This window comes from Atractosteus spatula, chromosome 12 (genome assembly GCF_055471065.1).
Source record: "Atractosteus spatula isolate fAtrSpa1 chromosome 12, fAtrSpa1.hap1, whole genome shotgun sequence".
Classification (NCBI taxonomy): Eukaryota; Metazoa; Chordata; class Actinopteri; order Semionotiformes; family Lepisosteidae; genus Atractosteus; species Atractosteus spatula.
The window spans coordinates 23,870,067-23,892,880 of NC_142717.1; the positions used below are offsets into that span (position 1 = coordinate 23,870,067).

Sequence of the window (22,814 nt, forward strand, 5' to 3'; positions counted from 1 at the left end):
ACTTTGTGCTACATCAAATATGCTGTAGTCAGCAATGAAATGTAAAAACTGTGGATTAAAAACTAAAAATCTAACAGAAAAAAAAAATCATGGTTTAAAAAAGCTAAAGCTATTGAAGGAAGCACTACGCAGGTGTGTGTAGGCTCCACTTACCTATGTAAATCTGAACTTTTTATTAATGGACAGGTAGGGCTGGGCGATGTGGCCAAACATTTATATCACAGTATAATTTTAATTTTGGACCATAATGATATACATCACGATATAGAATTTTTGCTCATAATTTGAATAGAACATGCTTTAAAAGGAGTACAAGACTTGGATGGTAAGTTTTTATTGCCTGGAGTTAACTATTAGGTCTGAACCAGCAAGATGAACATTTTCAGAATTAGATCATTGGAGCTAAAATATGGCAGAATTTGAAACTACGACGGATCAATAGTAAAAATGTCCAAACCCCGCTTTGCGAAGATGCTGGCGGCGTAATCTAAGTAAACATCAAAATTCATTCTCTACTGATATAAACGGTATAGCCAAATCCATATTGTGGCACATATTTCTACTGGTACACTGTCTATACTGGTTATACGCCTACCCCTATGTAAAGTGGTTTTCTGTAGGGTGACCAGACGTCCTGTTTTCCCGGACTAAAATATTGGTCCAACCGGGATTTAAAAATTTCAAAAATTGTCCGGGATTTTCTTTTGCTCGTTACTTAGACTGTGCAAACAAACATAGGCCTACATATTTTCCTTCGTTCCATGCATTACCGGTAGATGTTTTGAACTTACACGCGGCATACGCAGCGCAGCTTGAAAAGGACTTTTGTCTGTGCGGCTGTTTTTATGGCCATGAGAAATAACAATGTTTAACTTGTTTCCTTATATTTCAAAATGTTTAGTTAAAATTGATCATTTTTGCAACCAATGCGGACGTCTCCTAAGTTATGATGTTTTCATTTTTTCCTCAGATGTTCAGACTTTTGTTGTGTTAAAATGAAAAAAAAATAGGGCTATATTTTAGTTTTTGCCTTGTTTGCCATTATGGAAGAGATATAGCAACCCTGCAACTGTTTATAAGTTTACTAAGAAGTGTAATAAAACTAGAGAGTTTAAATTGATTTTTTGATTAGAAAAATCAAAGATTCGTTACTTTGGAGGCATGTGTCGAGTGCCGATTATCTCCCCCCCCCCCCGCTGTCCTTTTTTATGAAAACCAAAATATGGGCACCCTACTGTAAAGTTGAACTTGTGTAAACTGAGAGCTATGTAACCTGGGGCGAGCTGGTATATGAACTAGCAAGCCACAACCTGCGATTCACTTGCATTTTGATGGCTGGCTCATCGCTTGAACCCTCTTGCCCTCCCCTGGCCTGGTACCTGGTGCTCCTCGGCCACAGCGGCCATGTAGGCCAGAACGCTGTGCAGCTCCTCGGTGGTGGGCCCCTTCTGGAGGAAGTCCTGCGCCAGGGCGAACAGTGAGGTCTGGACCGTCCGCACCTCGTCAGAGAGGGGCCCTCCTTCCTTCTCCGCCCTACAACACACACACATACACACATCACAGACATGTTCCTGCTCAGCACCACGAGCACAAACAGACCTACGAATCAGAGGACCTGATCCTCAGCCCAGCAGTGGTCTAGAAGGATCAGTGACTTATGGATGTAGCTCTCAAATCCATAACTGGCCTTGCTATTATCTGGTTAACTGGACCAGTACCTACCTGTGAGCTTCTGAAAAGAGAACAGCACCTTTTAAACAAGTGCAACTGTTCCAATCATCAGCTGTAAAAGGGCTTAGATAAAAAAAAGTAACAGAGCTGAGCCAAGGATTGAATTAAATAAATAAGATTTGAATCTCTCCACCTATTTGTTATTGCACCCAGTTAAGGATAGTGGCAAGCAGGGAGAAGACAATACTGTTCCCCACCTGGATGGGATGCCAAACCACTGCAGAGCAAAGAGAGAAAAATTTAGAATTTAGACCAATAACGTTTAGCCACCCTGTCATTGTGAGGTGGGAGGATGCCAGAGGGCGTGATGAACATCATGGGAAGAACATGCAAACTTCACACAGAAAGACACTCAAAGTCACAATCGAACCCAGGACCCTGAAGCTGGGAGGCAGCCGTGCTGGCCACCATGGTACTGCGTCTCCTGTGAGATACTGAGATGAAACCAAATGCACACAATCTTGTTGCCCTGAATTACAACACTCTGAAAACGTGCTTTTACTGATGGCTAACCTAACCACAAGGGGGTACTGTTGACACAGTCTCAGATTAATGGTGCATCCAATTTTTCTAATTCTGTCTCTTCACCTGGTTTTACAGTTAATTTATAATTATAATAATTGCTTTTCTGGACACTCCACTCAAAGCGCTTTACAGGTAAGGGGGACTCCCCTCCACCACCACCAATGTACAGCCCCACCTGGGTGATGTGACAGCAGCCATAGTGCGCCAGAACGCTCACCACACACCAGCTATCAGTGGGGAGGAGAGCAGAGTAATGAAGCCAATTCATAGATGGGGATTATTAGGAGGCCATGATTGGTAAGGGCCAATGGGAAATTTAGCCAGGACGCCGGGGTTACACCCCCTACTCTTTTCGAGAAACGCCTTGGGATTTTTAATGACCACAGAGAGTCAGGACCTCGGTTTTACATCTCATCCGAAGGACGGCGCCTTTTTACAGTGTAGTGTCCCCGTCACTGTACTGGGGCATTAGGACCCACATGGACTGCAGGGTGAGCGCCCCCTGCTGGTCCCACTAACACCTCTTCCAGCAGCAACCTTAGTTTTTCCCAGGAGGTCTCCCACCCAGGTACTGACCAGGCTCACACCTGCTGAGCTTCAGTGGGCTGCCAGTTGCGAGTTGCAGAGTGATATGGCTGCTGGCTACATCAGTTCCTGTCACTCTCTAACTTATCATCTGCTCAGTCATCTCACTCTCTCCTTCACCTTCTCTTCACATGGCCTCTCTCCTTCTTTGCCCATCGTCTCCTTCTCCTTTCACTTTGTTCTGCTCTTCTCATCTTTTTCTCCTTCCTCACCTTCCATCTGCCCCCCTCTAGCGCCCCTCCAAAGGCCTACCCGTAGTGCGTCCTGATGGAGTCCAGGGTGTACTGCACTCCGTACTTCCTGCGGAAACGCTGCCTGCCTTCGCTGATCACGGAAGACAGGTACTGGACGTGTCCTGCAAGGAGAGGAAGGAGGGAGGGACAACAAAGAGAACTTCACATTCCACCTTCAAATAAATCTCATCGCACCATTGCTTGCCTTCTCTAAATTACTGAGAGCTGATTTGTGTGTGTGCCAACCAGGCAAAACATACATGAAGTTCCCAGGGACATTTTATCCTCATAAGCTGGAAGGACTGTGTGTGTGTTAGCTGTACGTGAAGAGACTGTTTGCACTGTGTGTGGAACAGCACTGATCTTGAACAATATGGTATTAGCAGTGACTGTTAAAAGGCAGTGACCCTGTAAAATCAGCGACAATATATCGGCAGTGACAGGATCTTAAGTGGCGATTAATTAGATCTGATAGTGTTATGACAATTACAGTGAAGTAGGAAACTACAGGAAGTGCACTTAAAACCCACAACAGGAGATGCTAATTTACGCAAAGAATTATGGGAAGACGGAACCCAGCCACGTTGTTAAAGCTGATAAACTGGATGTCTTCCAGGAACCTCGGAGACCCTTGGATCAATCGGATCATGGGCCACATGGCAGAATTCATTCGGCAAGGCCCACGGACCTGCATGGACAGTACCTATTCGCACAGCGAAGTGGCTGCTGCTCCAGATTCGGAAGTCGAACAGCAGGTGTTGGTACAGGCTGGTCAGGAGGGCGCTGTTCCCCTCGCTGGATACCTGCTTCAGCAGGATCTGGGAGGCCATCAACACACTCATATCCATCAGGGAGCTGGGCACCTGGGGGGGGGAGGGGGCATTTAGCTGCTATGTCATTTCATATGTCATATGTCATAGCCAACAGCCATATCACCCTGCAACTCACAACTGGCAGCCCACTGAAGCTCAGCACGTGTGAGCGTGGTCAGTACCTGGATGGGAGACCTCCTGGGAAAAACTAAGGTTGCTGCTGGAAGAGGTGTTAGTGGGGCCAGCTGGGGGTGCTCAGCTCACCCACTGGTCTATGTGGGTCCTAAGGCCCTAATATAGTGATGGGGGCACTACACTGGAAAAAGGTGCCATCCTACTGATGAGACATAAAACCGAGGTCCTGACTCTCTGTGGTCATTAAAAAACCCAGGGTGTTTCTTGAAAAGAGTAGGGGTGTAACCCCGGCATCCTGGCCCAACTTCCCATTGGCCCTTACCAATCATTGCCTCCTAATAATCCCCATCTATGAACTGGCTTCGTCACTCTGTTCTCCTCCCCACCAAAACTGGTGTGTGGTGAGTATACTGGTGCACTACGGCTGCTGCAACACCATCCAGGTGGGGCTGCACAGTGGTGGCGGTGGAGGGGAGTCCCCATTACCTGTAAAGCGCTTTGAGTGGAGTGTCCAGAAAACTGCTATATAAGTGTAAGCAATTATTATTATTATTATTATTATTATAATTTCTGCATGCAGCAGCTGGACTATGGGCACAGTATAGAACAATCCAGTCTGTGGAAGGCTGATGAATTACATTACATCTGCTGTCTGTTTGCCACCAAGGCAGAGGAAAGAAAGAGGAAGGACTGTGAAAGGGAAGAGAAAGAGATTGACCTGAAGAGGAAAAGAAAGAAAGGAATACTTTAAGAGGAAAGAGCCAATGACGAGACACAAAGAAAGGGTCCTGCTGCCTGCAGTGTACACACACAGTGCTTACACTGACCTTGGTGAGCATGGCAGCGATGATGGCAGGGCCGTGGCACTGCAACAGGCTGTCCTGGTTGACGGGGTGATGGCAAACAAAATTCTTCACCATGAGCAAGAAAGCGGCCACGTTGTTCCTCTCCAGGCGACCCTCTGGGGAACAAGGACAGAGCACAGGGCCAACACATGATGTGGAGTCCCTGTAGGTGCTATTCATGCACACACAACCCAGACGAGACCACACAGATGGAACACAGCTTGGCCGAACCCAGAACCAGCCCCATGTCCCCCCCAGCATTGCCACCCTGACCCATACTGACCTGAGGACTTGCCCAGGGGCAGCAGCATGCCAGCAGGCCCGCGGGAGGATGTGAGCTCTGGTCCTAGCAGGTCAGAGGTCTCCTGGTCTTCTCTCCCAGCCTCCCCCAGCGCGCACACCTGTTCCAGCAGGGGAAGGAGCACCCCCATCCCCCCCACTGAGTTAACCACATCCTGGGGGGGAGACAGAGGCCATGGGAGACGGGTTACTCCACTGACACAGACACAGACGCACTGTGAGCCGCACTGGCTGAAAAACAGACATGCGGCGAAGCCCAGAGACACACACACAGGGAGAAACACCGACAGATGGGCAGATCGACAGACTGAATCACAGACAGACAGGCCAACACATGCAGAGGGAGATGATGGTTGTGACAGACGGGTCAGCCCTGACCTTCACATCCCAGTTGACCACCCTGTGTCCAGTAAGCCGTCCATCATATTGGTGGGCAGGAGACAAGTCCAGGCAAATCTGGTTTTTAAAGGCCTGGGGCACAGAGAAAGAGGTGGGAGGGAATGAGGGAGAGGAAACATTTCTTCACAATATGAAGAAAGAACAGGAAACGGGTAACGATGCCTTCAACTGAATGAGCTTTACTGGCATGACCCCTGCGTTGTCAAAGCATATCATAAATCACAAGAAATAATGTCTTAGAACTAGGATGAAAAATACATCACAGTTTTCCGGCGAACGACACCAAGCAGGACGCTTGACAAATTAATCCAGGTACAAATAATAATTTACAAAAGAGAAAATAAGACAGCAGGAGCTGCAGTGAGAGAGCTGCTCGGAGGAACCGCGGATACTGACATCAGGTGTCTGAGCTTGGCTGAGGAGCACATGGTGCAAAGCTACCATCTGTGGGATTATGACCGGACGACTATCAGAATCTCCCCTAAATGACCATTCAAGGCCACATCGGACCCTTTCAGCTTGGCCAGTACGCTGCCTGGAGAGGCCTAGGCTGCAGTTACGTAATTTGACATTGTGAAAGTGACTCAATGACTCTCTTCAGCACAGAAACACGTGGCAGCTGTCCTGGAGTGAGACTGGGGCCCCTGCCTGGTTAAATAGGTGATGGAAAATAACAAACCCTCGGTATGAAGTGGTAATAAAGAAATGTCACGTTCTGAGTCTTGTCCTGTGGCAGTCCTCTCTCTCTCAGTACAGGAAAGTTGCCAGTGCAACAGAGGAACAACTCTGACTCCCCCTGTTCAGCACTTTGACCCATTTCATGGTCTTTTATTTCTTACCAAAGCACACAAAATATATGTTTATATGAATTTGTCATGAAACACTCTGAACACCTATTCCGTTCACGCGGTACAGAACACAGACATTAAACAGAACATGCTGAAGCAGGTGTTGGCTTAAATCCAGAATGATCTGGCTTGTAAGACCTGGAACGGCTCAAGCTGCCATGCACCAAGAGTACGGTTTGGAGTTTGTAAGTTTCACTTCGGCAGCTGGAACTTATACTGTGTGTGAGTGAGTGGATCCTCACTCCCACTATTTTCCCAAGGTAGTGGAAAAATCACACCAGTAGCACCTCCTACCTTTGGTGTGTAGTAAAGCAGCAGCTTGCTATTGAGGTCGGAGAGCTCCCCATCCGGTTTGAAGAGGGACACACTGTTGGGCCCTGCCGGCAGAGGGGAGAGGAGCACAGTGAGGACAAGACGAACGATTCCTGTCCTTCAGCAGGATGATTGTTTTCTTACCTACATCGGTTTTCACAGGGGTCCAGGTCTGACACGGGGATATCATCTCTCCCTCTCTGTCCTCAAAGCCAATCCCAAACGAACGATTTCCCAAAACCTCCCCCCCCATCTTCTACCATCACTCTACTGTACACTTCTTCCTCAAATCGCAGCACAGATTCCTCTCTGTACCTCCGATCTCTTCCCCTATATCCCATTTCGAGCTTCCTTCTAATAAAAATCTTACACACCGTTCCTGCAGCATAACGCATAGAAGTGTTGTGATGAAGATGCACTTCATCAATATAAGGAGCTTGTGCAGTACTACTGTCATGGCAGTCCTTGTAGTGTATTCTGTCCTATTACACTGTCAAGGGATAGAATACACTAGAGCTGTTTTTATGACTTAGATTGACCTTACGGGCAGGACCTTCAGTTTTACTTGCTGTCTTTTTTAGCGTTTCTCTTCTGTATCCTTCATCATCCGCTCTCCTGCTCTGCCTCCCCCTTCCTCTAAGGGTGCTCCGTGTTCCTCACCCTGTACTCCATCAGTACCCCCCCCCACCCAGCCAGGTCTAACCTGCTGCATACAGGGCGCGGGCCTGTGCGGCCTGCAGGGCCTCATGGCAGATGAAGGCGGTCCCCAGAAGTCCCTCCAGCGAGGTGGGAGAGCCCCACTCCGTGTCCTGCAGCCCGGCGGGGATGCTGTGCACCTGGGCGTCCCGGGAGGCGGGGGGGACAGGGCTGCCCCACTGCATGGAGGCGAAAGAGGCCGGGAAGGACTGGGAGCGGGTGAGGGGGGGGACCTGGGGGGGGAAGGTGGGCTCGGCTGGGGAGTGGGGGGGCAGGGGTGTGGTGGGCGAGGTGGTCGTGGTGGTCCGGTGTCCTGCTGAGCCAATGCAGCAGGAGGTGAAGGGCTGTAGGAGAAACACAGGGGACACGCCATTAACACAGGGAATCCCAGCTCCTGCAGCAGTCACTTCCTTGCAGTAATGGACGTGAATATTTCTGCCCAGGCCCTTCACGTTTTCATTGCTTGGTGCATTTGTTAAATAATGATCTTAAGAACATGAAGTTTGAGAAAGAGAGGAGGCCTTTCAGCCTATTTATTGAATTTTAACCCAAGGAATGTATGCAGCCATTCTGTGAAAGGTGGTATCAACATAAAACAATGTGACTGGTTGGCTTGTTCCACACTCCCACAATCCTTTGCATAAACAAGAGCCTCCTCCAAAGCTGCATTAAAATTTTCCAGATAAGAAAATTACATGAATTACGTTAAACAAGTTGAAGACCTCGGGGTCCTCCAGGAATGAAGACGGCCTTAATACAAGCGCAGCACATTCCTTACATCAATATGCAGTATGTCTGCTACAAACCATATGTTATTCCCTAAATGTATAAGCAGAGACTTGAACGGCACCCATAATTCAACCTATCAGGACAGTATACTGAGCATTCTTTCTTTCCCCAGTTCTCCCACTTTGTTTTTATTTCTCCATGTTTATATTCACCTCCCTCCTACTTTCCTCACCAATGTTGACAGATGAGAAATGTTCAGCCTTCATGTTTTTGAGTTAACAGCCGATAGGCAGAACTGAAGAGGCTCCAGACCTTCTCTGGCTCAGTTTCACACCCCTTTATCTCCCCCGTCTTTTATTCTCCCCCCCTTTCTAACCCCTTGGGGACGTCGGGAGGTCTCACCTCGTTGAGCGAGGGAAAGCGCAGTTGGGCGGTTTTGCGCAGGCAGCCATCCACGTAGATACTGACCAGGTTCTGACCAAAGGGCCGCCGCCCGGGAATGTGAACCACATCCACTGAGTGCTGGAGAGTGGCGAGAGACAGGGAGCCAAGAGTGAGAAAGGAGAAGAGGGGAGGGAAGAGACGGCGCAAAATAAAAATGTTGCATTGGCTGGGTTCACGTTGAAATCTGACGTGTTCGCTGGACCTGGTGGGAGCAGGAGGAGTGGTAAAGAAAGTGTCAAAACTCTGTGTGCATGAGGTTAAAAAAAACGTCACTCCTTCGGAACTGCTACACAACACGATAAAACAGCATGCATCGTTCTTGACACCCACATGCGCAAGTGACTTTACAGGCAGGCGATCATTCATATTGGTTCATAACGAGACCTGGTTTCAGCCAAAACCTGAGAGCACAGCTCCAGGCCAACAGAAGTCCAGTGAAAACGACAAGACGACACTATAAAGAACCGGCAAGGCCTCTCTGCAGATGCAGAGCTCAGTGACAGTGGTGCTGGTGTGACGATGTGAGATTTTAGTTTGCTGTACGTGTTTTATGCATGTGGTTCTGTCATAATGTGTAGTGTTTATGAAGGAACCGTGTTGCCAAAGCTTCATTTAAGTAACATCGCAACATGTGTTTTGGGTCTGCCCGACGCATGAGTTAACAGTACTGGGACGGTCATGTTGGGCTCTGCTGCAAGAGTGAGCCTGTCGCTACCTGTGCTGATAGAGAGGGTGCCCCAGTGTAAAACTCACCCAGGCGCAGTCTGTCAGCGGACAGTCAGACAGCGTCACGGCCATGTAGTCTTTCTTGGTGCACACCGCCACCACTAGCATCCCCTCTGAGGTGAAGAAAGCCTCGAACCCTGTGCCACTTGCTGTGAAGAAACTGCAAGGAGACAGAACACACTGAGAGCACCTCCCTTTGCCAACATCCCCAAAACACTACATACTGTAGCTTCTGAAGCAATATATTGTGTTCAGATATCTGTAAGCCTTATTTACTCTGGTATCTTCTGAGGTACGAAATTTTAATTCTGCCCGGAATTCTTCAGTTCTGAATCTCCAATGAAACAGCACAGTTCTCCAGTCCTTTGTAAACAGCAGCAGTTGCCAGAAACATTTAGAGGACTTCAAGACTGTCCTGCTCATGTATCAGACACTGAATGGTCTCTCTTTCCACATTATCTTAACGTCTTATTGCATCAGTATAGTCCAGATCTTAGATTTAGGTCTAAGACGAGGAACCAGTCAATAAGGACAACGGAGCCTTGTGGTGTGTAGCTCAATGATACTGGTACTCGGTACCCAAATCCATCTCTCAGTCCTCTCCAGAGTCTCAGTCACTGCTGACATCTGCGTGAAGATCTGTCTTTTCACTAAAGCTTTAAGTGCACGTTTTAGATTTACTTTTGGTTTTACAAAGTCAGTTTCCCAAGCTTTTTCACCCCACTTTTTTGTCCTTGTCCTCATGTACTCAGTTTTTTGCTGTTGTGCCACACTTAGAGGTCGTTGTAAAGAGCTTCAGAGTAAAACTGTCTACCAGGACTCTGTCTTTTGTCATACCGCCTTTCACACTCCGTCTATGACTCGCCCTCACTCCCTCCCTCTCCTCCTCTGCCTATCACTCCCCTTTGTTCTCTTCCTCTGTCACTCTCTCCCTCGGGCTTACCTGTACAGCTGTTTCCTGCGCGGGCCCTTGCCCAGGCGCTGGGTGGGGGTGGAGGGCGAAGTGGGGGTTGTGGGAGTGAGGTCATGGCTCTCAGCATTGAGGCACAGCCAGGCATGGAAGGCGAACCCGCTTCCTGGCCAGCGCTGGATAGTGGGCACCATGATGCCAGCCATGCTGGGAGTGAGGTCAAAATACTGTAGGGCACTGTCCCGGCCCTCGCGAGCTGCCATGGCGGACAGCGCCCTCACCACGTGCCCGCAGTAGGGGTGCACGGCCCCCGAATTGGCCTGGTCCACCCGCAGGAGTCGTAACAGGCTCTTGAACTCGTTGGGGCGCAGGGAGAGGGAGCCCAGCGACTGCAGGAGCCCCAGCAAGGCCTCGGCACACTGTCTGTCCAGACGCTCCAGCTGGGACAGCACCTCTAGCAGAGCCCCCACCATCCCGGCCTCCACCGCAGTGGTGCGGCAGGGCAGGGACCCCCCGCACACCCCCCCCAGCCACTGAGACACCAGCAGCTGCAGGTTGCGGGAGGCCAGGTCAGGAATCCACTGGAGCAGAAGCAGCAGGGGCTGGTCATTACTGATCCCCAGCGTCACTGCCTGTGAGTAATCTCCTTCAACTGCCTGAGAGGGAGACCAGAGAAATAGAGTTTTTAAATTGAGAAATACAGACAGGGCCACACGTCCTACTGCACTGTGACAAATATTCTGGGATTAGACAAACATTGTTCCCTAAATCTACACATCTAATCCCAGAATTCCCACACCTGCCAGAATCACAACAGCTCCCAATCCTACTGGGAGAGGGAGGAGAGAACTCGGTATGTGATCTCCTATCACAGCCTGTGGAACAGTGAGCCTGTCTCCCAATAATGCTCCATATGTTTATATGTAAATATCTTATGATTGTGTCTTTATTGTACATGTCTGTAGATTTTTGTTTTATGTTATTTGTATTTGTTTTGCTTTGGCAACACTGATTTTACTCATTGGTCACGCCAATAAAGCATCTTGAATTGAACTGAACTGATCAGAGGGAAGACCGGAGTTAGGGTTAGCTATATAGCCCACCGAGGAAGAGAGAGACAGTCTCACAGGGGTCTCCACTATACGCGCACTCAGTGTCATTAAACCAGCCCTGCGGTGACATGCTCCTCAGAGGAGTTCCAAAGGTAAGTGTGTAGCTATGAACATCTCCAACCGGCCAATTGCTTTCTACAAGTCAAATGTAAATTCAAAGATTTTCATTCTCAAAACTGATGCTTTACATCAGTTACACCAAAGCAGTACCAATTAGTAAACGTGTACAAACATGTAGGACATATCCTAAGCATGACCTGGAGAATAAGAAGAAGAATCAACATGTTCACAGGCAGTGATTCTAACAATCAAGATTTCACTACCCATCAAACACCAAAGAATCTGAATCTTCAAGAATATTGAAATCACCAATTTTCTTGTAAAACAGGTTGCAAAAATGAGAAAACCTTTAGAGAAACAGGACTGCTAAACTTTGTTGGTGGATATATACGTGGCACAACCAACTATCATGAGCATGTTAAAAATGTTGGAAACCGACAAACAGCTGTTTTATAGGTATCTAAGTACAGTAAAGACAGTAAATTCCCTGCCACTTCTAACAACAAAACTTTGATAAAGTTTGTAACCAGAAGGAACGGTTTGATCCATCAGAAAAGCATGAACATTTTCAATTAAATCCATAAATGAAATGCCCGAACCCTTTACAGAAATTAATTCATTTAATACAAGGTACATCCTAGCTAAATTAAGTTTAAAAGTAATGAACAAAGATCTTTTGTTTAAGACTAAATGATGCTTTTAAAACAAAGTGTGCTATTCCAGTTCTCAAAAGCAACCAAAACTGAGACCTGAGCACCTCTCTGAAGTATGACATTCTAGTCTAGGGCAAGTCACTGTGACATACAGTATTACAGGGCTGTCAGTGGTCAGTGCTGAAATCTTGATAAGGAAAGAGCCTAGTAAGTGTAACCTCCTGAGTTATAAGAGCTCTCCTGCAGAGCAGGGACTTGTAACTTCTTCACCTCTGCATTTGACACATGCTAACTTCTTCTCCTCAGTGCTTGAACACTTGTTAGAACGGCTGCCCTCACCATGTTCATCAGCTCCTGTAGAAGTCGCTTGGTTGGCTGGCCCTGGCTCTTCAGCACATCAAACAGGTGAGAGTAGCCAATCCTTTCTTTGAAAACCTCCTGAAGAGTTGGGAATAGATGATTTAATTTGCAAGGCACTAAGATTATTATAAAGACAGCCAGCAGGGCGGTGACATTTGTTTTGGAACACATGATCATCCATCCATCCACTTTATCCAATACAGGGTCAAATGGGGGTCGGAGCCTATCCCAGCATGCAATGGGCGCACGACAGAATACATCCTGTCATCACCAGGGACACACCGACACAAACATGCACACACTCACTCCAAGGCCAATTTCCCCAGAAGCCAATTAGCCAACTTCTTTGGATTGTGGGAGGAAACCGGAGAACCTAGAACAAACCCACATAAAAACTGGGAAAGTGTACAAACTCCACACGGATAGAGCCCCAGGTCTGGAACTGAACCCAGGGCTCCAGTGCAGAGAGGCAGCAATACTAACCACTGTGCCACCATGCTGCCCGTTACATGACAATCGCTAACTGACTGAGAACTGGGTAGAGGTGACCGCGACATGAAGAAAAGACACAAAAGGAAGGGTCTTACCTTGGCAGAGGGCGAGTTGCTCATGATGGCAGTGAGAACCCCCAGCGCATGGACTGTGATGGAATCTGAGCCTTTTTCCCAAACCTGGGCACAGAGAGGGATAAAAGCGTGTCAAAGACAGCACGGAAAGAAACAGCGACAGCAGTAACAGCCGTGAAGGGAAGAGAAAGGCAGAGCAAAAAACAGACAGACTGAGAGTGAGCAACAGGCTCCCCCCATGCACTGGGAAACGCAAACACAACACAAACCTGAATGCTATGGGGCCCTAAAACATAACACCCACTGGGCGAATATCTGAACAGGGCGAGAGACATCAAGGAGAAACAGATCCCTATGAAGAACAGCCTCAGTTACCACAGCCAGGGCAAAGAAAGTGAGTGGCACAGGCAGACCTGGAGAAGCAGAGATGCTTATTCTGCTACACTGTTAAAAAACTGAAGATATTAGAGCAACATCCTTTCCTACAAAAACATCAAATCCCAGAATTCTCACAGCCATCAGAATCAGAATATCTATGATTCTTGCTCGGGAAGGAAACTCAAGATCAGCATGTGGTCTCCTGTTTCTCTAATAATAACATTATATTATTGGAATAAATGTTTATCAATGTTTATGGTTACTGTTACGGAAACACAGGAATTCATCAATTACTGTGAATGAAGCCTTTGTAATTTGAAACTGACAGGCAGGCAGAGAATGAGAAACCCAAAGAAAGAATGTGAGATAGAGCCATTCAGAGAAAAAGCAGCCATTCATACAATGAGGCGACAGCGTCAAAGCGGGTATCTGCTGCCACCAAGCGCTGATAGCCAAGACCACGGCATCCCAAGCAGAGCTCAGCCAGCTACAGCCCACTTTAACACACACCTCACAGCCCAGCACAAACCACAACTAGAGAGCAGCACTCCTCCTAGGCAGCCACACAGAGCTATGCCAGAGCTGCAAGAAACACTTTTTCAACCGCCCAGATGGCATTTTCTGGAAGGATGGCCGTGGAGTGAGGGGACTGACACTTAAAACCGAAAAACCAGGAATGAGCGTCGATTTGTCAGCGCTTTTTGGAGTGGAGAACAGAAAGGCACCAATCCCCCTGGCGAGAGAGGAAAAGGAACTCTACTCACACAGCCCCAGCCACAGCTTTACATGACGGCCCAACTCAAACCGAGTTTTAAATAAAACAGAGATCATCGCCTGATAGATGGAAGGGAAAGCAGGACACAAATTCAATGCAGCTCTTCATGCTGAAGTTTGGTTTGGAGAGGGTTTGGAAAGCCACCCTCAAGAACCCAGGCTCTAGATTTCACGACTGGTAGATGAGTCATAGTTTTAAGGTTATCAGGGGTCCCTACTACCAATTTGTCACTACAAATTATTATTTTTTGCAGATGTCACCAAAACACACATGTGCAAGTATGGATCCAAGACCTTAGATTATAACCATTGATGGTCATGGTTACTGTTGTGTCACTAGGAAAGGGGGCGTGGTGCCTGACACTGCTCAATATCACAGGCGGGAGATCGAACACCCCTTAATGAAGCTCCCAAGCCCCCACTCACATGGGGACAGTCAAGGATTTAAGCTCTTGCGCTCTGAGAAACAATTGCAGATATGTCAAAACAGCATTTGTGGGAAGGGGTCAAAAGAGGTGTGCAAGCACATATCTTTCTCTATTGTGGGAAAAGGTGCCTAATTTTTGTTTTATGACCATAATTTCCAACAATTAATTAGCAAAGACAGTGGATGTTTTCTGCAGGGCTGGGTACAGCACAGGGCATGCAAGATGCATAGGAGACGGTACACTGGGGAATGTGTGTCACCCTGAGGACTGCTCCCATCACTGTCGGTCATCTCAATCTCTTCACAGCTAAAACCTCTACTGAAAGTGTTCCTGACAGGGTAGGCCAATGCATAACTTGTGGCTACAGTCTTTACAGGCATAGCTGTGGATCATTAATAAATGATGCAAACTACTTACGGCACTACTGGACTTTACAGCACTACTTCAGAGGTCAGAGTTTAATCTCTGACCAGCTTGGTGAGTAAGTGTGTGGCTGGGAACTATATCCTCACACTGCAACCATGCCTTCCTCTAATCTGTCCACAGTACTTGACTGAAACAGCAACCATGTTTTTAAGATCTCAAGACAAGTACTCTACTCTGAATTCTGCCGTTTCCTAGAACAGCACGTTTTTCTTGATAAGTTCTTAACTTATCAGGAAGGCTGGCTCTGTGTTTGGGCTGAGCCTTGACCCCTTGGAGGCGGTGGCTGAGAGGAGAATGCTGACCAAGCTCACAGCCATCACGAACAACGTCTCTTATCTGCTTCATGGGACTGTTACTGGGCAGCGGAGCACTTTTAGCAACAGACTGCTCCAGCTACAGTGTTCAAGGGAACGTTTCCGCAGGTCTTTCCTCCTGGCGGCTGTCAGGGTGTATAATGCTGCCCTAGGCTAGGACTGTTAGCCCTTCATTTGCTCGTCTATGGACAGCATGTTGCTCCATTGTACTTTTTTGGACATGTCTGTATATACCTATGCACATTTTGCACATATTTTATTGTTTTTACGGTGGCAATGATCATATTTTGCACACACCTATGTATTTATTTTTATATATGTACTGTATTTTATATTTATTTTGTATTACTCTACGTATTCTAATGTTTAGTCTATTCTGATGTCTGTTTTTTTGCTTGTCTTGGGCTGCTGTAACACATCAATTTCCCTTCGGGATCAATAAAGTCTTATCTATCTTTTCTCATGATGGTGACTCAATACAGGGCTTGGAGTGCATGAGAAGTGCACAATGTGGACAATCTGCTGTACTGGTCAAGATGAAGGTAAAGTGGAGGTCAACTGACTCACTGCCAGCGCTCTCATGACAAAGTCCTTGATGGGAAAATCCTGGTGCCCAGTGCTCTTAGCGCTGTCCTGAGGGATGGTGCGAGTGTACAATGGAGCCTGCAGAGGCTAACACTGCTTCATAAAGCTAGGGGCTTCGATAATGGCCATATAAGGTTGTTTGCCTTCTGGATTATTTATCCTCATGTCATCTGTGTGAGCGAAGCATAGCTGGGCAGCGCTTGAGGAGTTTACAGTCAGAGCAGATCAGCTCCCCTGGGCCCTAAGCACATGGGCCTCCACTTTAGGGCCAGCTCTGCGTTATTCCTACTGGTGTGTGTCAGTGTGCTTCTCCCTGCCAGATGAACACGTCCTTTCTGTGGCAGTGCTAGAAAAACAGAAACACAATGGGAGGAAGCAATAGCAGTGAGAGTGTGTTGGCACTGCACAGGTCTGGGCAGCAGGGAGGGGAGGGAGGTTAAAAGCACTGGAATCTTGCCTGTCCAGAAGGGGAATGTTTTTGCTCTTAAATTTAAACACACACAGGGAGGTGTGAACAGATTGATTGCCTGCTGTTTAAAACATGTTAAGTTTAACTTCCCCTAAAATGTTCATTGAAATGGAGGAGGTCGCACAAAGAAGCCGAACACTTTCAAACCAATCACAGAGGGAAGAGGCAGACAAAACTCTGCTCTATGGAGCCAGCTACATCTTTGAATGTAAAATGAAAACCAGATACCAGGACGACAGCAGCTGCTTATGCTACATATTCTCAATACATTAAAAACAGCCAAATCACAAAGCTTCATGTCATTTATTTAAGGCTTAACTTTTGCATGCATACTAGACAGGGTAATCAAATCTTGTACTGCTTGGGCCGTAGACCTAATACTAGGATACTAGGATGTGACCCAATCAGCACCTGCTCATTTAGAATGCAGGGCTGAAGTACAGGCTGTGCAATTGTAACAATGTAACGAGTACACGCAGGCCTTTATTATATGGTAATTACCACATAATCATTGGATCTGTGTGTAATGTCCACCCTGTGATTCAAACAACACTAGAACTGGCTTTGAGAACGTTATTCACATATATAATGAAGGTGCACAAAGCTAAGGGGACTGGCAGTGACCTTGTGGAGAGAACACCCAGGTGACCCAGACAGCTGAAAAGACAGAACCCCCTACCAAGCAGATAAAAACTCACGAAAGACAGAAAGAGAGACATGCTGAGATGGTGCAGTTTCTGCGGACAGCTCTGCTGAGCTGGAAACAAGCCCAGTGGAGTACCTGTTCCACATCAAGCTCGGTTAGTAACCGTGTGGTGAGGTCATATGTGCCCTCGCAGTCTGGCCTACACCCACTGCTCTGATAGAGCTGCCGGAGATACAGACAGAGACATGGTGTCAGCAACAGCACAGCAGTGCTACGGACTGGACTCCAGAGGACAACCGAGCACAGCAGTGCACTGGACTGGACTCCAGAGGACAACCGAGCACAGCAGTGCACTGGACTGGACTCCAGAGGACAACCGAGCACAGCAGTGAGCTGGACTGGGCTCAGAAGGACAACAGAGTACAGCAGTGCACTGGACTGGACTCCATAGTCCTAAAGTGCACTGGACTGGGCTCAACAGGACAACAAAACATAGCAGTGCACTGGACTAGACTAGACTACACAGAGCTCCACTGGACAGTAAAGCAGTGCACTAGACTGGAAAGCGCAACGTTACACTAGATTGCAGTGGAGTGGAATGGACTACACATGAAGGGAAGACATGCACACTCCACAGAAAACACAAACTGCACACGCTCAGTCTCACAACCCCCAACACCCCCAAATATCACTTCTTACACAACAGCACTGTAGACACTGCACTGGCAGGCATCTTCTGCACACTTTCCCAACACATCCACCTGCTCAACAGGGTGTGGAGACATTCTGCTCATCGGAGGAATTTATTTTGAAAGGTCAATTATGAGAAGGTGCTTTCACAGCTATTGCCTCTTGATTTCAAGGAATCCTATCTTGACCCAAGAAGTTGCTTAGTTTGAAGCTTTGCCAGTTTTTAACTTTTGAAAGTCTGCCTCTGTAGATTTCATATTTTAATTTAACATTTTCAGCCCTGTGCATTCCCGTGGATAAAAGCATGAGCCAAAAAATAATAAGAGTTATAGTCAAAGAACAAATTCAGTGCTCATTTGAGCACCTGTGAGTTCTGCTTCAGCTATATTCTATGGCTGTATGCAGCTATATGCTATATGCTTTGGCTCTGAGCCCAAAATATCTCAAAACTGTCAAGTAGGCCATGCAAGAAAATGAAAAATTCTAATAAAGGAAATCTCATGTGGCTATTATAAAACCTAGTTCTGTAAAATGTTTTTCCACAGAGCGGAATTAACCCTACAATGGGTCCGAGGCAGGAGCTCTTGATGTAAAACTCTGTGGATTCAGCTCCTCTTAAGCCCCCCTAAAGTCACTGACATCCCTGTACAGGAAAATGCTTGTTACAGTCACACTCAAACTCAAAATACACGCAAACCTTCAGGCAGAAACGTCTACACATGCACGGCACACACTTATACTTGCGTTCCCCTGCATACACACAAACACAAGCTTCTCGTCAAACAGATCCCAGCCCCTCCACGCCACCCTGCTCCCACAGTGGGCTCATGGTGAAGCTGCCAGGGTCACCACCACTGGAGAAGACATTCAGTAAGACCGGATTCGCTATGCGTCCGCAGGCCTAGCAGGGGAAGAAGAGAATGGCGCACAGGGACCCTCTGACCTTGCTGTTCTGGATGAGGCGCAGGATGTGCTCAAAGCAGTTGTTGTTGAGGAAGATGGCCTGGAGCACGGGACGGTCAGCACAGTTCAGCATGTCAGGGATAGCATCTGTGGGCACACAGCAGAGGGTCAACATCCGCAGACTGTGATAACTGTTGCCTTATCATCCTGTACATGGTCTAGCTTGAGGAATAACAGAAGGAAAGGGAAGAGGCAAGAGAAAGACTCTGAAAGAAAAGCAGGAGAGATGGAAAGGGAGTAGGATCTATAGTGTCAGACATGGTCCTCACTGAGCATGTGTGTGCGGAGGGTGACGAGGTTATCCTCCCAGCGGCACCTCTCCTCTCCTTCCTGGCTGCTTGGCAAGCGATCCCAGTTCAGGGCGCGGAAGTAGTTGTCCAGGACACTCCTAATGTCCACCTGCCGCTGGTCCAGGCTGCTAGCGTGCAGGAGGTGGATCATTGTCGTCAGGCACTTCAGGGTCAGCCATAGAAGCCGGGGGTCCTTGGGCTCAGGGGTGCCATGGTAACACCAGGAGCTGAGCACATTCATGAGGTCGCTTACTGCCATGGGCATGATGGCAGCCAAGCCATTCTTCTGAAACACATGGACAGAGAAACACACTTGACTGCGCTGGATCAAAGACAGAAGACTCTCAACAATTATAGTCCACCAACACACTGACACTGTATCACTCCACATTCTCTCCACAGATATCTGCAGTAACATTTACTAACATTTGCAGGGGTAAAACTGGATTTTCAGCTAAGGAGTTATCAAATTCTGCATCAGTATCCTTCCAATTACAGTGTTTGATAATAATAAAAAAGGTGCAGGTTTAAGTCAGTCAATTAAAATACATTTTTTGTCAAATTACATTACTCAGTTCTCAAGCCACTGAATAAATGACACACTGATGCATACTGTAAGGAAACCCAAGAAAAGAAAGTTGCAATATTTGTTGTTAAAGCCAAATCAAAACTGTTGCAACATAAAAAAACATACTCTGTCTTTAGTATTCAAACCCCTATCCAAAGCCCCCTTCCAACCTAAACAATCAATAGAATTTCAATGATAATTTATGCAGCGCTCATTCAGAGCAAAAAACGCTCTGCGTACATGACAACATGTGCTGACAGACAGAACAGAGCGGCTTTCCCCCCGTGAAGATCTCAGTGATGTGCACTTGGGAAAACTCATTTGCCTGTCAGAGCCCTTTACTCGCATGCAAATCTGTGGTGGGGAAAGAACAGCAGTGCTCAGATTAGACAAGAGGAAGGAGGACTGCTTGACCACACGTAGTGTAAAGGAGGGGCTGAGTTCAAACAGATCACGTGCTCATCCTGCACACAAACGTTTGGTCAAGCTGTTGCTGCCTTCTTGGTCTATGAAATGCAATTTTCAAAACTCCTTCAAGTACTTTGAGAGAATCAGATTGTCAGTCTCCGGTCCAGTGTTAAGGTGAACAGGGATGGAATGGGTACTGTGAGGAGCCCCTCTGGGCGGGATCAGATTGGACAAGGGACCTGGGCCCCAGTTCTGTGAGGAGATAGGAGGTTTAGCATGGTGCCTAAACTTTACTACTCCCTCTCCTGCTTTCTGTAATTCTCCTATTCCTCATCACTGCCTCTCATTCTTTCTCTCTTGAGCTGCGGCTCTTCCCTTCCCACTGATGAGGCGGATCCTTATCAGATCAGAGTGACGGTACAGGAACTTCAGTCAATCATTCTGAGCAAAGAATTTACATAAACCACAAAATTCATTATCTCCAATGCGAGAAGTACCCTCTGCCATCAAAGAGATTGGAATCAAAGGTCTGCAGCTGGTTCCGATATTTCTGGCAAGTTCAAGTCACTTAACATCATCCTAGAGCATCAAAGTCAGAACAAAGCAAAACAATGCTTGCAATGGAAACGAGGAAAATACAATAATGAATTCAGAAACAATCGCATTTGTCTTTTAAATGAAACAATTTACCTTCAAGAGGAAAACTATAAAAGAGTCATGGTCTGATGGACTCAATAATGCCAATTTAGGGTTTGTAATCTCCCATAACCTCTGACCCCAGGGTGACCCCTGTCCCAGCCAGCGAGGAGGCCTCACCTTGCTGCCACTGATAACAGCACCCTGCAGATGGACCAGTCGCAGCCTGAGCAGCTCTGGTAGCCTCTCGCTGTCCTGCAGGCTTTCTGCACGAGAGGCACACAGAGATAGAGATAAAAATTTTTGACTCAAAAAAACAACTGGCACATTTTACTAGCTGAAAGGCCAGCTGTGTACGCTTGACAAAAGAAGGAAATATGGGCTAATATTCCATGGATCTCTCAAATAAGCACAAATCATATTACACGATGGCTACACACTAGTGCTGCACGGGTTGACTCATACCCACAGGTCAGGCGGGTGCGGGTTTGTTTCTCGCAACCGCGGGCGGGTGCGAATCAAAAAAAAGCTGACCAGCGCATCACTACTGTACACAGATAGTCCTCATTGAAGCCTATATAACATGAGATCTTGGTTTAGGGAAAAAAACATATCACCTGATGAAGGCTCACTAACTAGAACGATGAGAATTGTTGAATATAATTTATTTTGGAGTACAGAATGTGTCCAGCTGATTCCATTATTTTTATTGCTTATTTTTTAATGGACAGCACCTCTGTGATTTACAGCTAAGCATTCTTCTTTTCTTCTTTCTCCTTTTACTCTCCGCATTACTAAAAGGCCTGACCATCAAGGTACCAACTGGCCCTCCTCTGTCCCACTTATTTCCTCTCCAATCTGGGTGCCCCAGACCGCTGGGACCTGCAGAGTTGAAATGAGCCCCGAGCTTTGGCGACGCATAGCAAATTAGGAGCCCAAGCTCTTGAGAAACACTCCTAATTAAAGATCTTCTCCCACGCTGTGGCAAGCTTCTGAGGCACGCTAACGAGGTTACAAGGACGTCTCTTGAAACCCCTCGTGGAGACTTGGAATGACTCTGATGCACATCACACTCTTTTTCTGTCTCCTGAAGCTATTGTCCACCCAGGTGACAAAACTTTGTCGTAAATTATAAAACGAACTCTACCAGTAGGGTGTTAACCAATGTTTACGAATAAGGCTCAAGTACCCTCTCTGACTCCAAGCCCCTGTATATCCTCAAGCACAGCAAGAAGAGCAATTAAAGAATGGTAAAGTGTATCGATATGCGCTAAAGCAAAGCAGAAACCACGAGAAAACCTTTCTTGGGCACAGCACGTGTGTGGTTTTGGTATGGGAAAATTAAAAGAATGAAAAAATTATAAAATGGTCATTTTCAGTACCAATAATTACCAATTGGAAGGTTTAAGAAGCACAACCTTTTCTGTAGCCACAAAGCTGTGCGGGTAATGTTATATAATAACTAATGGGTTCTGCCAACAAAAACAGAATGCATATAAATGAAGATTCTGTATTACTGGACATTGTAAATGACATCATTAGCAAAAGCACTATGTAAAGGAACACTCCCTGTTTACCAACAGTACGAAGCCTCGTTACTGTTTAATACCATTAATTAAAGTAATGGGGAAGGCAGAAAAATGTTTTCTTTACGTGAATGCTTGTTTCTGTAACACTCCTTTTAGGACGAATGGCCGAATAATTTTGAGAAGTTGGTGCCTATGTCCAGGAGCAAGTATTAGGTGCCTCTGGTACACCCTACTCTGCACTTAGACTTTCACACAAATGGAGCAAGCTTCTATTGGGCCTGTCTGACTCACTCTTTAAAGGAAAGGAGTTACAGGAGAGACGGAGAGACAGGAGCTGCCAGTTTCCCCAGACAATTGCCTAACCCAACCCTTCCAGAGTTTCTGCAGGTCTTGTGCAAGACGCAGCCACTGGTGAAACTGCCGGTGAATAAAGAGATTTGGGAGTCTTGTGAAAGCAACAGTAAGGAAGAGAGGGGGGAGATGAGAAAAAAAAGAAAAGACTCAGGATATTTGCTTGTGTCCGTTTCAAAAGCATGGCAGCGCCCCGGGGAGAGTCCTTCACACGTCTGCTTGGCAGGCGGCGCTGAAAATCGACAGGCTTGCCAGGGCGCGTCTGTCAGTCTCACGGTCAGAAGAGTGTGGTAGCACCCATTCCCTGCCCTCCCACCCATATACACACATGCACGCACACACCAGCCCATCGGTGGCAGGCAGGGAGAGCGGCCTGAA

General features: G+C 47.0%; 1 protein-coding gene across 2 annotated transcripts in view; it reads right to left on the reverse strand.

Moving 5' to 3' along the window:
- nbeal2 (neurobeachin-like 2) overlaps positions 1–22,814 on the reverse strand; it is a 96,709-nt gene that overhangs the window by 29,082 nt on the left and 44,813 nt on the right. Inside the window, exons 7-23 of one of the 2 annotated variants that reach the window (XM_088929530.1) lie at positions 20,737–20,822; positions 18,924–19,230; positions 18,635–18,741; positions 17,137–17,223; positions 13,003–13,086; positions 12,395–12,493; positions 10,264–10,886; positions 9,348–9,480; positions 8,553–8,672; positions 7,429–7,765; positions 6,708–6,790; positions 5,545–5,637; positions 5,150–5,321; positions 4,849–4,982; positions 3,778–3,937; positions 3,094–3,196; positions 1,380–1,533 (exon numbers count right to left, since the gene is read on the reverse strand). In XM_088929530.1, coding sequence (XP_088785656.1) covers positions 1,380–1,533; positions 3,094–3,196; positions 3,778–3,937; positions 4,849–4,982; positions 5,150–5,321; positions 5,545–5,637; positions 6,708–6,790; positions 7,429–7,765; positions 8,553–8,672; positions 9,348–9,480; positions 10,264–10,886; positions 12,395–12,493; positions 13,003–13,086; positions 17,137–17,223; positions 18,635–18,741; positions 18,924–19,230; positions 20,737–20,822 — 2,882 coding nt within the window. The remainder of the gene's footprint in view (positions 1–1,379; positions 1,534–3,093; positions 3,197–3,777; positions 3,938–4,848; positions 4,983–5,149; positions 5,322–5,544; positions 5,638–6,707; positions 6,791–7,428; positions 7,766–8,552; positions 8,673–9,347; positions 9,481–10,263; positions 10,887–12,394; positions 12,494–13,002; positions 13,087–17,136; positions 17,224–18,634; positions 18,742–18,923; positions 19,231–20,736; positions 20,823–22,814) is intronic. The other variant, XM_088929531.1, reaches the window with a different exon arrangement.